Below are 14,617 nucleotides of genomic sequence, written 5' to 3'. Positions count from 1 at the left end.
GTGTTCTTACAACTTTAAGTGTTAACCGCATGAACGTTGAAAATGACTTTCATTACAAGGCGTCATTTAATTCAAGCTCTGTGTGACTTCAAGTGTTTTTCCTGCACTGACAGCTGATTGGCAGGTTGGAGAGAAATGGTCAAGCAGAAGGCTGTACTCAGATTCAGTCTGGTAATCACTGCACTAATGGATGCTGTGGAAATAGAGTCTGGAAATGAGAGAGAGTGCTAGTGGTTTGGTGGTTCACCCTGATAGGGCTGTGAGGTTAGGTTGTCTTGGCGAGGCTGAGATGATTGAACGTTTAACTGCAGGGTGAAGCAATCTGCCATTCGTCTCCTGGACATTATCCTGATAGTTCATCATGAGAACCACCAACAGGAACAGCATGTAGATCAGGCAGTTCTGGATAAGGTGGGGGAAAACAAGATATATATATATATATATAAAAAAATTGTCAGCCATTTTGGGGACTGGTTTGCAGAGCAAACTCTTGTAATAATATGATAAGATTATTGTGTTATGATATTATAGTAATGCTGGAAATACTAATGCTTTGTGGAAAGCAAGGGACCTTAGTAACCTTAGCAAGGAATTTGATGTAGCTAATCCTTCATAACTTCAGAGGGACAGACCAAAGATCCTTATAGAATGTATGTTGAAACTGAATTAGACTAAAGTAATCCTCACTTTCATGAGATTTCGGAGAATTCTGACTTTCCGTGCCTCTTCTTTAGCGTGCAGCAGGCTGTATCCACATAGAGGACGTACTTTAACCCCTTGGTCCTTCCCAATCCTCATCACAACGGTCTCCTGGGCCAACCGATCCTCCACCTCTGGGTCAACTGGTTTCAACACAGAGGCAAGATACACGGCCCGAACACATATCTGCAGAAACATACAGTCGATGCTTTAGATAAATCATCACAGGCTATTCTCCATCTCATATACGTACATAATGCTATGAGTTATCATTGCTAGCATTTGCACACTAACCATGAGGGGCTCCAAGACCAGGACTGATGTGAAGAAGGCTGACAGGACTGAAGTGAGCCACATGAGGAGCACCGAGTTGGAGAAGGTGCTCCCGTATAAGCCCACCAAGACCAGACATGTTCCCAAAAGCACAGCCACAAGAAGATACGCCACAGCCAACACCCAAGATGGTAGCATCAGACCCGGCCCACCACGAGACACTCCTGGGGATTGGCCATATTGGTTTTTTACAACACTTGTACGTTCTTACAGATGTTTGTATAGATTTATAATGCGCATACATAAGGCATGTTTCCATTTATGGGACTTCTGCAACTCATAAACCATCATTTTAGTAGCTAAACACAGCTTGGTCATCCTGTAATGGATGCGCTTGACCAATCATGTGTTCGTTAAAGGAATCTCCAACTCTGTAGTTCCTGGTCTGCAACAATAACGGGTTTCTTTGTTGGAAACATTTTAAAATAGTTCCTGTTAAAATTCTTTCGTTCCTGAAAAACGTTTTCTCTGTGCCTTATGAACTAAAACTTTTTTGGAACAGTGGTTCTGGGTTCTTTTGTGTTAACATGTCCGCAATTTCTATAAAGGTTCTTGAAGTGGAAACACCCCTTATGAACTTAAAAGGAACAATGACTGGGGTTCCACTGCTGGAAAAACATAAAGTTCTTGAGTTCCTAAAAGGTTCTTGCAGTTCCTTATATACTGAAAATGTTTATGGCACAATGGTCCTGATTCCTCTGTTGGAAACATGTCTATAGTTTCTACGTTCCTGAAAATGTTTCTTAAAATAGATATATGCCTTGTGTAACTACACACTTTCTGAGGCAATGTCTCTGGTTCCTTGAGGGAAACACATCTAGAGTTCTGATAAGGTTAAATTGGATAAAACTTCTTAAATTGGATATGTGCCCTATATGCACCAAAAGGTTCCTGAAGCAATGACTCTGATTCTGTGTGAACTAAACACTTGCTTTTCATCCTATAGTGGAAACTCATTTAAAGTCCCTGAGCTCCTGAAAATGTTCCTGCTGTGAAACTTGCCTTATAAACTAACAGTTCCTGGAAAAACAGCTTTTGTTATTTGAATAGTTACTCCTTTAAAAAGTTCCTGAAGTAGACATGTGGCTTACAAACTAAAAAAAGAAATGGCCCTAGTTCCTTTGGTGGCGATGCAACCAAAGTTCTTGACTTCCTGAAAGGTTCCTGTCTTATGAACTAAACAATGGTTCTGTCATAACCCTTTGGTGGAGAGGCAACAAAAATTTCTGACGTCCTAAACGGTTCCTGTTGTGAAACTTGCCTTTTAAACTAAAAAGGTTCCTGGAACAACAGCCTTGGTTACACTAGCGGTTCCTGGAAAAAAGTTTCTGTTGTCAGAAGAAGGTTTCTTTGGTGGAAACTTTTCTTGAGAGAACATATAGACAAATGATCTCACCGATGTGTGTGGTGGAGGTGGTGCTGAAGGAGTCTGGGGGAAGACTAGGGAGGAAGGTACTGGCCACACTACACACTGACATGGAACAATGGGATTTATAAAGACCAGCGTCGCAATCAGATTTCTCTGCACTCGGATCCATCCATTCACTAGAGGAACTCTCCAGTCTAGAGTAAAAAAACAAATACATCAGCTTGGGGAAGATGTTCCCAATGTTGGCATCACCTAGGTGTACCACAAAGCCATATGATGCCGAGAACAGTTTCTTAATATAGTGTTGAGAGGCGAGATGTAGCACTCACATGTCAGATAGAACAGTTTCGTTGGGCGAATATCGACCGCTATCAGATGTACTTGGCCCTGAAGAAGCAGCACTGGATAGGTAAGGATCTGCAGAAACAGGCAGCAACTCCTCTTCTGCAACAGTATTCCAAGAATTCTTGCAATTCTCATTGAAATATGTAAAGTTTCCGAATATGTTATGTCAGATAAAGATATTTATTCCAGAGCGTGAATGATTGATTCTGATTGGCCGGAAGGTTTATATTAATGGGCATCACGCATCATTCATCAATTCATTATTGATAGATTGTAATCATTGGCAAATTGATGCCGTATAAGAGTAATAAAACACTTCTGGGCATATGACCTTGCTTCGTCCCACCCCCGTCGTTGATTATTTTCTTATAATAACAGACCTCCGTGTGTTCTACTCCTTACATAACATACCAGAGAACGATAGCTGCTGTTTCTTCAGATATGGAGAACGGCTATCTTCAGAGCTTGGAAGTTCAGACGTCGGAGAATTCAGTCGTAACTGAAGAAGTGCTCTTTTTCTCTTCAAGAGCCGTACGGGTCCCATCAACTCAGCAAGGCCTAACATGCTGTCGCTTGATGTCCACTCTTCCACTCTGCTAGAGCGAGGACTAAAAAAGCACATGTTTTTTTCTTTTAATTTAAACCTGTTCAATTCCAGTCCTAATAGCAAGCACGGTAACAAAGTATTTCTTATACCTTTCACTCCCAAAGTGCGAACTGTTCCAAAACTCCGACTCCAGTTTCGAGCTCTCCGATGACTCCTTAATAAAACGCAAACATTTCAGTGTTCTGTTTATCCGCCACCATGCCAACTTTAATCCATTATATACCACAGTGCTGTTAAATTCTTGATTTTGATTGGTCTTAAGGTGTTAACTATTTAAGATGTGACTGTAGAAATTCACCAGTTTATATGTTGCACTCTGTTCTCGTTTCTATAGTGACCGTTCATTTACAGGGACTTGGTATGGTGGATATGGAGTCACATAATCTAAACCTAGTAATAGATGGATTGTAAAATGTGGTGTCATTTTAAAAAAGGAAAATCATTTCTGTGATGAAGTTTTCTGTAAGGAGACATTTATTTAACGTTTCTGGAAGGAGTCTCCAGTGTCAGAGTATTTGTAACAGCTTTCCACCACAGGAAAGTCTTCAAGACAGAGGAGTTTACACAATGCAGTTTCTTGGTAATACGACAATTTACGTCTTATTAACTGCAACGACTGTCTATGTCTCCTATAATGCAAGTGAGGACAGGAACTGCTGTGAGGTTCCACAATATTAAATGTAACTATACATGAATAAATGATGACCTTACGCTCATTAATAAATAAATAAATAAATAAATAAATAAAACTTAAAAAAAAAAAAAAAAATCTGTGTTGTTATTGGAAAATATTCAGCTTCAGGATGGCAACGTTGCATCAAGCTGCATTACACCACCCTGCTGTTGATTATTTTCCTATAACAGCACATCGCCAAATGTTTTACTCCACGCATGTTCAACCAAAAATAGCAAAGTCTCACAAAAGAAGACTCTTCATGTGTTGAGGACTCGTGGCCTATAGGCATGGACAAAAAGGAAGTGCAGGAGATGTCTGGGTGGCTGAGGTACACATCCATCTCTACAATATCAGACACGGGAGAAGGAGGCAGAGAGAGCTCCATGGCAACCTGGATTAATAACAACACAAAAATAAATCTCTATGTACATGTCATGATAAAGTAATCTGATTAGAGAACTGAAAAAAAAACAACAACATTGTTTTAACATTACATTTCTTGAGCGCATTTCTTATCCATTTTGATAAGCAGAAACAATACGTGTAGAATGTGATACAGTGAGGAAAGTTCATGCCTTGCTCTTGGTCTTTCTGAACAGGAAGGTGAGAAGGGATTGGAGGGGAAACATCACAAAAGCAATGGTCATTCCAACCAGTATGGTCTCTGGGGTCATTGGCATCCGGTCAGCAACTGGACCTCTACAATGAGGAAATTAGAAGAAAGTATTTTCGCCTAGCACTGAGGCACTGTAGTAATTTTCATGATAGTTTTCATAATAGTGCTAAGTTGAGCTTATCTACACACTTAGACAAAGGGTTCTTCAAGGGGATAATAATTTGGGTTCTTTGTTACCTCCTTTAATAGTTCTTTGGTGCGCCCTTGGGAGAACCCTTACATAGTAGAACATTACAACAGACTGTTTCCGCATCAGAAAAATATCCAAGAATGGTTAATTATCCTATAAACCATTACGGGTTCAAAATGTTTTGAGTGCACTTCAAAAAGTATGTAAATTGTGCAAAAATGGGCACAGGGATGCAAAAAAGAGACCCCAAATCATTCAGAATATCACCATAATGACCAAATATTAGCTGTGGGAGAGTGGATCATTTGGGGGGGGAAAAAAGTGCTCTGTAGGAACAATGTTTTGTGGTCTGATGAGACCAAAATCAAACGATTTGACCCTAAAGACCAGCAAGATGTTTGGTAAAAAAAAAAAATTTTAAAAAAGAAGAGACTGCTTACAACCATCCTACCTACACTTGCAACCATCTGTGCCACCTGACAACAAGAAAAAACAAACCTGCTTGCTTCCACGAGAAGGTTTGCCATATATTGATCTTTCAACAAGATAATGGCTCCAAACGCCAATGTAAGCAACACAGAAATGGTCAGCTTAGTCTTACGAAAAGGATGTTCATATGCACGAACCTAACTACAGCATACTGTATAATAGAGTATGGATGAGGGTCTGAGAACTTCTACAAGTATCACAACCTTTAAAGAAACTGCCTTAGTGTTGTTTGTCTAAAAAGTAGGCTTTACCATATATTAACTGTGGAAGTGGAATTCATTTTGAAATCTAGATTTTGTTGGAAAAATATCACTAGTTGAGAAAATGTTGTTGTTGTTGTTTTTTTAAAAATACGCTATTAAATTTTCTTTCAACTCTCCTTTTGATAAAACTATTTTTCCCCCATGAAGGGTGCCAATAATTCTGGCGTCAAACATGTATTTTTGTTCTCCAAAGTACAATGCAGATGTACTTTCACTTGCTTTAAATTAAGGTAAATGATAAGGTACACTACACCCGATGAGTCCTCTAATTAAAGGTACAAAGACCTACCCTTGAGTGCACCGTGTTAGTGACGGGGGTTTACGTCCTGAAATGTACAATTACGTGCGGTTTCCTCTTAGCATGCACAGAATGTTAATCTAATCGTGTTGATTTAGCGTATCATTAAATAATCACAGGCCAGCTGAAGTGCACGCTTGAGTTTCCTAAGTCTAACACAGTTAATTCAACACAGCAGCAAAGCAAATCATTAACATGAACAAATCCTGCTCAAAAAGCATCAAGTGCTACTATTGTACTCTAGTGATTTTCCTGGAAAACAACAGGAAGTGTGGAGCGGTGTTGGATGTGTTACCCGCTGCTTATTGTGGCCACTGATCCATACCACATCACCCCTGCTGCTAGGTAGAGGTGCAGATTCAGAGCGCAGCAGGTTACTCTCTGAGCTCGGCTAAAAGTGCTGTGAGCCGGACGCTCCCATAGAGACAGCCAGAGGTGATGATCCTGCAGTCCGAATAGCAGCTGTGCATGCAGAATCCTCCTGAACTGCCGCAACTCTGGCGGGCCTACAAAAAAAAATTCATATAGTACATTCATTGGTTTGTCCATCTTCAGTAATCCGCGTTAATTTGTCAATCCGCATTAGCCTGTCTGGGGTGGTGATGGATCCAGAGACTATCCCAGGAACATTGGGTGATAAGTAGGTATACACCCTGGATGGAACATGGAGGAAATCCCTGTTACCAGGTAGATTTTCAGAAGAAAATGGATATTCATACTATAGCACATGACGTTGTCTTATTCAGAAGGTATTTTATCAGCTCTTACACGTAGCCAGCACCACTTTCTGAACCAAGCCCGAGTTCTTTTCATTCTCCACAGACAGCCAGTCCTCCACCAGAAAGAAGAACATGTTATCCGTCTGCATGTCCCACACTGTCACGTGCTGGAGATACCATGAGGGGTCCAGACCTGAGCAGAGAAAAAAAAAATTACAGTGTTTTTTTTTTTTATATATATATATATATATATACTTGATCAACTTAAATAGAAGAAAAGTCATTTCTATAACATATCCCACCTGTGTTGTCATGCCAGATGCATATTTTCCAGACTTCTCCCAAGTTGACATCAGTTTCTACCTGAAAGTCGTCGAGACCATTCCTCTGAAAGGCTCCATCTCGTTGCAGGTGACGTGAACCACTTTTGTTAAGACCATACAGACTAATACCTATGTGAGCAGACGTTCCTGGAGGAGACATGGAGCAGTGATGCATGGTCTGTTAAAGGGAATGGGAATGGGAATGCCTGCTTATAGCTGCTATAACGTAAATCCGAACAGGAACTAACTTGTTTGAAGGACGTTTAACAACATTCAGGCTTCGCTTACCGGCTCCTCTGTACCAACCAGTTTTGACCAGTACCCGATAACGGTAGCGTCCTGACTGGCCACACAGTGGGATGCAGCTCAAGCGCAGGCTCTCCAGATGGTCTAGTTTGTGGGTGATGAGACCGACCAGCAGATGAATCAGGAGTAGAATCCCACACACTAACCCCACCACAATGTTTCTGCTCGGTCCATCTGACTGAAAGAGAAAGATTTATCAGTAACACTTCCTATGAAGGCCATATCTCTAGTCCGGGTGTTCGAGTGACAGTTCAATGACAGAGACTCGTGCTTTGAATAACAAGAATAATCCACTTCTATAGTTTATCAATGTCACTGTCAATCGTTTTTAACAGCCATGAAGGCATACTATAGTTAAACCGATTATTTTCTACAGAGAGAGAGAGAGAGAGAGAGAGAGAAATTGTAATAAAAAATAGTATTACATTTTTAAGAGTTAAACGGCAACGCAGTCATGAAATCCCTCCTTTAAGTCTTATCTTTACACTACTCATATACTAGTCATACTAAAACCAAGATATTTAAGAGATTGACGCACTGGTGCGAGAAGTACGATGGCATCTGGGTGAACGAACAGACTGGCTCCAAAAAGCGTGAGGTGCTCAGTGAGGCAGTGAGCAGTATCAGGGCTGCTAGTACCGAGCACGCTCAGACCGGCTGTGCTCCAGCGTCTCTGTTCCATGCTGAAGAACTGGCAGAGAGAGCTGAACACACACACCGAGACACACAACTCCACACCTGCACTGTTCTTCAGGGTCACGTACAGGTCCTTAGCAGAGCCATTCAAGCTGGGTATAGAAATGATTTGACATTAGACAGCACGTTAACGATGTGTATTGACTGCAGGAACAGAACTTACACTGGTGTAAGGAAGACTGTTTCCTCCACTGAAGAACTTGTGCTCGAGAAGGCGAAGGAGAGCTCTTTAACATGAGAGTGTCGGGGTGGTTGAAAGGTTTGTTCATCAGATACGACGATGATGACTTTTCCAGAGCTCGACTTACCACTTCCTGTCAATGAACACACACACAGTAAGAACGTATACCATCAAACATACATAATTACTGATGTTGATTATCCAATAACTTTAAAAATGTGTTAACACTTTCTATGAAGGCTCTAAGTATAATGACCTATGAATACATTTATTACCCATCATAATGCATTCATAAGGCATTATGCACACTGTTATAATTATTTATGAAAAGGCATTAGAGTTTATAGCAATGTTTAGGATGCATTTATAAGCTGTTACTAATCAGTGCTTATAATTCATTACGTCGATACCGAAGAAAGTCTGCTCTAAGCTTCTAACTGCTTGGTTTCTTTGGTAATGGTCTTCTAATATGTTTTGAGGACTAGTTTAAATTCATCACGTTAACAATCCGTAATACATAACAAACATCGCTATAACGTCTACTGCATTTTCATAAACAATAAGACGTATATAATACCTTATGAGCGCTTTATAACATAATATGAATATGTTCATAGTTCATTATAACTGTGACCTTCATAGGAAGTGTTACCAAAATGTCCTATAAAACACGTATTTGAATCTGGTATTCGTAATGCATTATAAATTGGTACACCCTTTCCGTGAAGGCCATATTAATACATTCATGACATGTTATAAAGCACTCATAAGGTATTATACACAGGCAGTACAGTTTGTCGTGTCATTTATGAGGCATTTATACAGTAAATGATTAACTAGTGCTTATAAGACATTATATCGCCTTTATGTCCTCTCATAATGCACCATGCAAAGCAGGGCTTGGTGATGTAACGTGTTACGGACACTAGTTATAATGCGTCGCGTTAAAGTTTCGTAATGCACTGTAAAGATCGCTGTAAATAGTTATAACAATGCTTCATGAACGCGTTATAACGTGATGTGAATGGGTTCATTGTTTATGATAGATCGGAGCTTCGCAGAAAGTTTATTCATAAGACATTATCTTACAGAATACGTTGTAATGCCTAGTATATGGTAGAAATGTATTCATTCTTATAGTTACATGAATAAGTAAGAAATAAAGAAGTTATCGGTGTGCAGTCGCTGTAAAATGATAAACAGAACGATGCTACCTTGAATCGAGCTGAAGTTAAAGGCGATAAAGAGCCCGGAATTCGGCGCCGTCTCTACAGCCCTGACCGTGAAGTTCACACTTCCTTCCGATGGCAGAGTGACGTTAACCCTTCCCGAGGCCTCCATCTTCTTGTTTTGTAGAGTCACACGTATGGCACGTTCCACTGTCAGGTTCGCAACGGGGATCGGCAGACCCTGCGGTGTGGTGAATTCCATCGCAGCTAGTGTAGTAGAAATTGGTGGATCTGCATTGGAGATGAATGGGATCTCCTCGCTCTCCACAACCAGGAGAATCTGAACGACTTCTGGTCTTTCAGCCCTGAGTTGTGAGCTCAGGTTCGGAGGGATGTGAAACTGGCAGGGGCTGGACGGGTCAGTACACAGGAGGTCTGAAGTCGGGTCACCGCGTTTGCCTACTGCGTTGATACGTGGAGCTTTGAGGGAGAGAGCTTCCTCGCCAGGCATCCGTGACCACATCAAGCTACGCATTAGCTGTCCGACCTGGTGAAACGCTGATACTGCGGTGTCTTGATGTTGAGCGTGGCGGGAGAGTAAACCTGAAGCGTTTGCTGGATTCCGAACAGACATTGAGCTACCTACAGAAAACAACGAGCAGATTAACGAGGTGATGGTTTTGATCATAACGTTCATGGATAGGGAATTTTCATACTTAAAACATTCAGAATATCGCTTCCAGTGTCTACAGGAGTGACATCTCCTTGTCTAGTTTGCGCTCTGATCACGTCGATCATCTTCCTCATGGCCTCCACGACTCGAGAGTTACAGTCTCCACACTGAATCTCAGAAGTAATGGCCTGTAACAGAGTGAAAATTCTTCATGAACTACTGGTGCAGTCTTTATTAGTTATTAATTAATTGCTTCTTCATTAAATCTTACTCCTTCACGTTTTATGGAGGCCGCTTAGCTGTTTTTCTTTTCTTTCGTTATTTTGTTCAGTACATTTTTGAGCCCTTGGTGATTTTGAGCCTTGCCACCATTTCATGATGCCTGTCGTTTCAGTTATCATGAATGAAACGAGACGTACCGTGGAACGAGCCAAAGCTGAGCTGATCTGTGCTGCATCCTGGAGCGAGGACACTGAGAGAGAGGCCAAGGCCTGGGTCACATTGCCTCGTATTTGGACTTTGTCCTTAACCTCCTGTATGCTAGTGGCCTTTAACTGTGAAAAAAGCAGACAGATACTGTAGTTAATGATGTAAAAATTCTAGAGACATTGTTTACTGTCTACTTTTTTGCTGGATTGCTAAGCAAACTGCCCTGGAAATGGCTTATCCATTCACTCACTCATTTATACATTAGGACATGATGGTTCAACAATGCAATATAATGCACTATAAAACAAGCTTTGGTATATTATCTGTACGCTCTAAGAAAAAAGGGTACTAAAATGGTACTATTAGTGGTCGCTGCACTGGTCCTTGGTCCGTCAAACATAAACCTTTTGTATCTTCTGTATGTATTGTATTGTATTTTACCTGTTAAATGTTAAAGCTTTGTTACATGGTAAAGATCCGTTAAAAATCGATCCTGGTCTATTTTTGTACGTTAAATCATTTTAAAGCTAACTGTATCCATGGTAAATAAATGAAATTTAAATCGTATCAAAATACTTTTACATAAGTTCGCGTCACTTAAAACCTGTAATGACCTGAAATAACACCCTATAAAGCGTTGTGTACTTTTAATAACACTTGACTTTAGCACGTATAGTGCTTCATGAGGTATTGTGTAGTGAATAAATGAAATTGAAGTCATTTACATAAGCTCACTTCAATTAAAGCCTGTAATTACCGGACATAATGTTCTGTAATAAGAACGCATAAGTTGAAAACAATTAACCAAAGGTGTATGTTTTGTTGACTACGTTTACACGGACAGCAGTAATCTAATTACTGAACTTATTCTGAATAAGACAATATTCTGATTAAGGTGTTTACATGAGTCGCTTTTAGAATATTCCTTTCATGTTCAGGTTGTACATGATATAGAACATAGAGCGAATAATGGCACACGTCATTACGTCCCCACGCCACGCTGTCCGACATCCCTCCAGAATTTCACGTATCGACATACAGTTGGTCGTCGTTATGGTACCGTATACAGTTTCGGGTGTTTCATTTTTAATTTTTACGAAAGCTTCAAGTGCGGTTAATTATTAGTCGTGCTGTACGTGCAAATAGACGACTGCTTGAAGTCGTGGGCTGCGTCCCAAACCGTGTACTTACCTACTACATAGTAGCTGAGATACATGTATTTCACCTACTATATAGCAGGCAAGTACGTGGTTTGGGAAGCAGCCGTGATCTCTTGTTTGGCGTCAAACGGTTGAGCGCTGCCATGTGTCCTGTCGCACAATATGGTGAAAACTCCCACACGACGTTAATAGTGTGATTAAGGTGTGTACATGTCTGTAACGCACGTCCATAATGCGACTAAAACAGGAATACTCCACACGTCTTAATTCCATTTGTGTTTACTTTGAGTATGACTTTAATCAGATTAAGGTCATGAATAATCTCTGTTTACATGCCAGTTTCTTAATCAGAGTATCGTCTTAATTGGGTTCATATCGGATTATTGTTGTCCGTGTAAACGTACTGACTGTATTGTGCCTTTGGGTATTATGGGTGTGTTTGAGAACAAATATTATACCAGATAATATGCTATAGTGTTAGAATGCATTACAACAGTTTTGTCTACAATGTCCTTATGAACGGATATAATCAGTCCATACAGGATTTAGCAGAGATTCTTTGTGATTGTGATTCGCGTTGTGTTTCTTTGTGATTTGTGTTGTGGAAAACTGCTTGATTTTGCTGCGGCAATTGTTTCTAAATTTGCGGCATTTTTTGAGGGAAACTATTTGAATTGGCGAATTTGCAATTACACGAAATTGTTGTGCACAGTCTTTCCCAGTGATGTTTGTTGGTGACGTCACATGATGCGTCTTGGCCCCAAAACTGTGGAATATCTGTGGTAATTTTGAAACAATGCAAGCTCCTGTGAATACTGCGAATATTGTTCCCTTGATTTTGCCTTAATTGAACCCCTGTTAAAACTAGTCTTGTTAGTTACAACAGTTTTTTTTCTCTCCATGAAATCAAAACCCAGGTTCAAAGCAATGAAACCCACCTGATTGAGCTGGCTGGTCAGAGCCGTGGCATATGGTATAAGATCCTGAGGGTTGCCTTGTTTCAATAAAGCACACAGTTCCTCCTGACTCTTTTTCTTCAACCATTCCGTTGTGCCTTGGTCACTCACTGGCACCATGACTAGCAGATTCCTGCATAATTTATTCATTGATAAGGTAGGGCAGCTGAACATTTCAAATATACAATGCCTAAGCAGCAAATCTAACAGCAAACGTTCTTGTTAATGATAACAGCAGCATCTCACACACCTTTTGATAGCAGTGACTTTGGCTCCCATGTTGTCCTCAACAGTCACCATTACTGTAATAATGGAAGCATTTTGGCCTCGTCTTGTACTGCCCAGGGGTACCAGCGTGCCAAATGTGTTTTGTGTGCCTCGGTATAGCGTTATCCATGGACACCGTGTTCCCGGGTTCTCACATTGTGCTACCTGAAGAGCGTATATCATCTGAGAAGAGCTACTATCTTCATCCACCCAGCCTGTAGATATGGAAAAGTAAATAATAACTGACTGAAGTAAACTATTCCTGCTTGATTTTGGAATGTTTTCAGAGTCAGTGATTTGAGGCTAATATTTACTCAGAGAACGTTATCTATAAGTAATCAGAGTCTGGCTATGCAGGTACTTAAGATGCCAATGATTTTGTTTATTCAGTGTGCACACCTGTAAAGAAAACATGCCCACGTTTTGAAGGATAAGCTGACCATAATGCATTACTTACAGGTCCCCTTCAGGTCTCCTAGTGCCACTCACTCCAGCAAAAATATCACTCTTATGTCCAAGGTCATAATCGCACATAACTCAACTTTGTTCTAGGAAAATTACCCCCCCACCACCCCCACCCCCATCCCTGTGTATATAACTCAAACTAGCAGCTTGCACTAATAAATGACATGAATAAAGTATTTTAGGTGACTTTTACCCAAAAAAGTACTTCAATTCCCTCAAGTCTACAACATAGTGCAGTACCTGAGCAGTTGAATGAAACTACATTTTGCAGAAGTTGAACCGAATCTTCTGGAGACAGGGTGCAGTTGCCAGCCTCGGGTGGTTGCTCAGGGGTTAAAGCAATGCTCGCCAATCCCCATAGTCCAGTAGCTGGTTGGGACACGTTAAGACTGAATATATACTCAAATCCAGGTTTTAGTGTATTAGGTCTGACGACAAGATCTGTAGAGCTGTATCCCGTTGAAGTTGTGACTTCGTTCAGAAGTAAAACTTCACCTTTCGTGTTTCCTGCAGTCCAATTATACTGGGGACAGAGAATTAAAAAAAAAAAAAAGGAGTTCCTCATCGATACTTAAAAATGACTTTGAATGAATGAATTATTATGCAAACATACTGTGATAAATGAAGTCCATACATTTTATGCATAAATATGTGTTTATAAGACCTGAACAGTGCCATTGCACAGAGAACAGCTTCCAGTCAATGCAAGAGGACGGCTGTGAGTGACAGAACGAGAAAACACCGATCTGCAGGATACACACTTTACAGTCACAGGCAGTATTTCTGCTTCACGTACTTGAACCTGAATAAACAAGACACTGCTGAAAACTATGGTGCATTAATGCATTATAAAACAGTTTAAAAAAAAAAAAAAATTAAGAAATACACTTTATTCGATGAGTAATCATAGACAGTACTCACATGCTGAATAGTAGAGATGGGTGATCTACCAGGTTTTTGAATTGTTAGTGTGAAGTGGTACACGCTCTCCGGCTCTAGGACATGCCTGGGCAGAATAAGCTTGCTGCCATTGCGTTCAATGGAATAATGATTAAGGAAGGACACTGGATAGTGAGATGTGCTGATGTTCTGCTCCTTTAAGCATAAACACACTCATTTTAGATCTAACATCTGTGTTAGACTAGGATACACTACAGGATGCACAAGACTTTTTTATGCTCTGACGGTCTTTGTATTTGCATTGGTTCATAAAAGCAACCGAATAAGACAGTACAGTGACTTGCCTTTCATATTTCGTAGTGTTGCAACATGGAATTGAATTGAATTGGGATTTCTGGGATTTGATTTACATTTACACAATGCTAACATTTGAAGAGGCAATGTTTTTTGGTAGACAACCTTTCTAGGAGTCATAATTGTGAAATTTC

General features: G+C 40.4%; 1 protein-coding gene across 1 annotated transcript in view; it reads right to left on the bottom strand.

Annotated features, from left to right (window-relative positions):
* pkd1b (polycystic kidney disease 1b) overlaps positions 1 to 14,617 on the bottom strand; it is a 35,165-nt gene that overhangs the window by 7,601 nt on the left and 12,947 nt on the right. The window contains exons 12-34 of the mRNA XM_053639190.1: positions 14,151 to 14,324; positions 13,894 to 14,031; positions 13,470 to 13,752; positions 12,748 to 12,979; positions 12,480 to 12,630; positions 10,372 to 10,506; positions 9,996 to 10,140; positions 9,325 to 9,921; positions 8,093 to 8,243; positions 7,772 to 8,021; positions 7,216 to 7,411; positions 6,907 to 7,074; positions 6,654 to 6,797; positions 6,181 to 6,391; positions 4,605 to 4,728; positions 4,190 to 4,420; positions 3,443 to 3,609; positions 3,158 to 3,354; positions 2,731 to 2,845; positions 2,429 to 2,595; positions 994 to 1,196; positions 688 to 885; positions 248 to 402 (exon numbers count right to left, since the gene is read on the bottom strand). Coding sequence (XP_053495165.1) covers positions 248 to 402; positions 688 to 885; positions 994 to 1,196; positions 2,429 to 2,595; positions 2,731 to 2,845; positions 3,158 to 3,354; positions 3,443 to 3,609; positions 4,190 to 4,420; positions 4,605 to 4,728; positions 6,181 to 6,391; positions 6,654 to 6,797; positions 6,907 to 7,074; positions 7,216 to 7,411; positions 7,772 to 8,021; positions 8,093 to 8,243; positions 9,325 to 9,921; positions 9,996 to 10,140; positions 10,372 to 10,506; positions 12,480 to 12,630; positions 12,748 to 12,979; positions 13,470 to 13,752; positions 13,894 to 14,031; positions 14,151 to 14,324 — 4,532 coding nt within the window. The remainder of the gene's footprint in view (positions 1 to 247; positions 403 to 687; positions 886 to 993; positions 1,197 to 2,428; positions 2,596 to 2,730; positions 2,846 to 3,157; positions 3,355 to 3,442; positions 3,610 to 4,189; positions 4,421 to 4,604; positions 4,729 to 6,180; positions 6,392 to 6,653; positions 6,798 to 6,906; positions 7,075 to 7,215; positions 7,412 to 7,771; positions 8,022 to 8,092; positions 8,244 to 9,324; positions 9,922 to 9,995; positions 10,141 to 10,371; positions 10,507 to 12,479; positions 12,631 to 12,747; positions 12,980 to 13,469; positions 13,753 to 13,893; positions 14,032 to 14,150; positions 14,325 to 14,617) is intronic.

Source organism: Ictalurus furcatus, chromosome 13 (assembly GCF_023375685.1).
Source record: "Ictalurus furcatus strain D&B chromosome 13, Billie_1.0, whole genome shotgun sequence".
NCBI lineage: Eukaryota > Metazoa > Chordata > Actinopteri > Siluriformes > Ictaluridae > Ictalurus > Ictalurus furcatus.
This window is presented reverse-complemented; position numbering and strand designations above follow the sequence as displayed.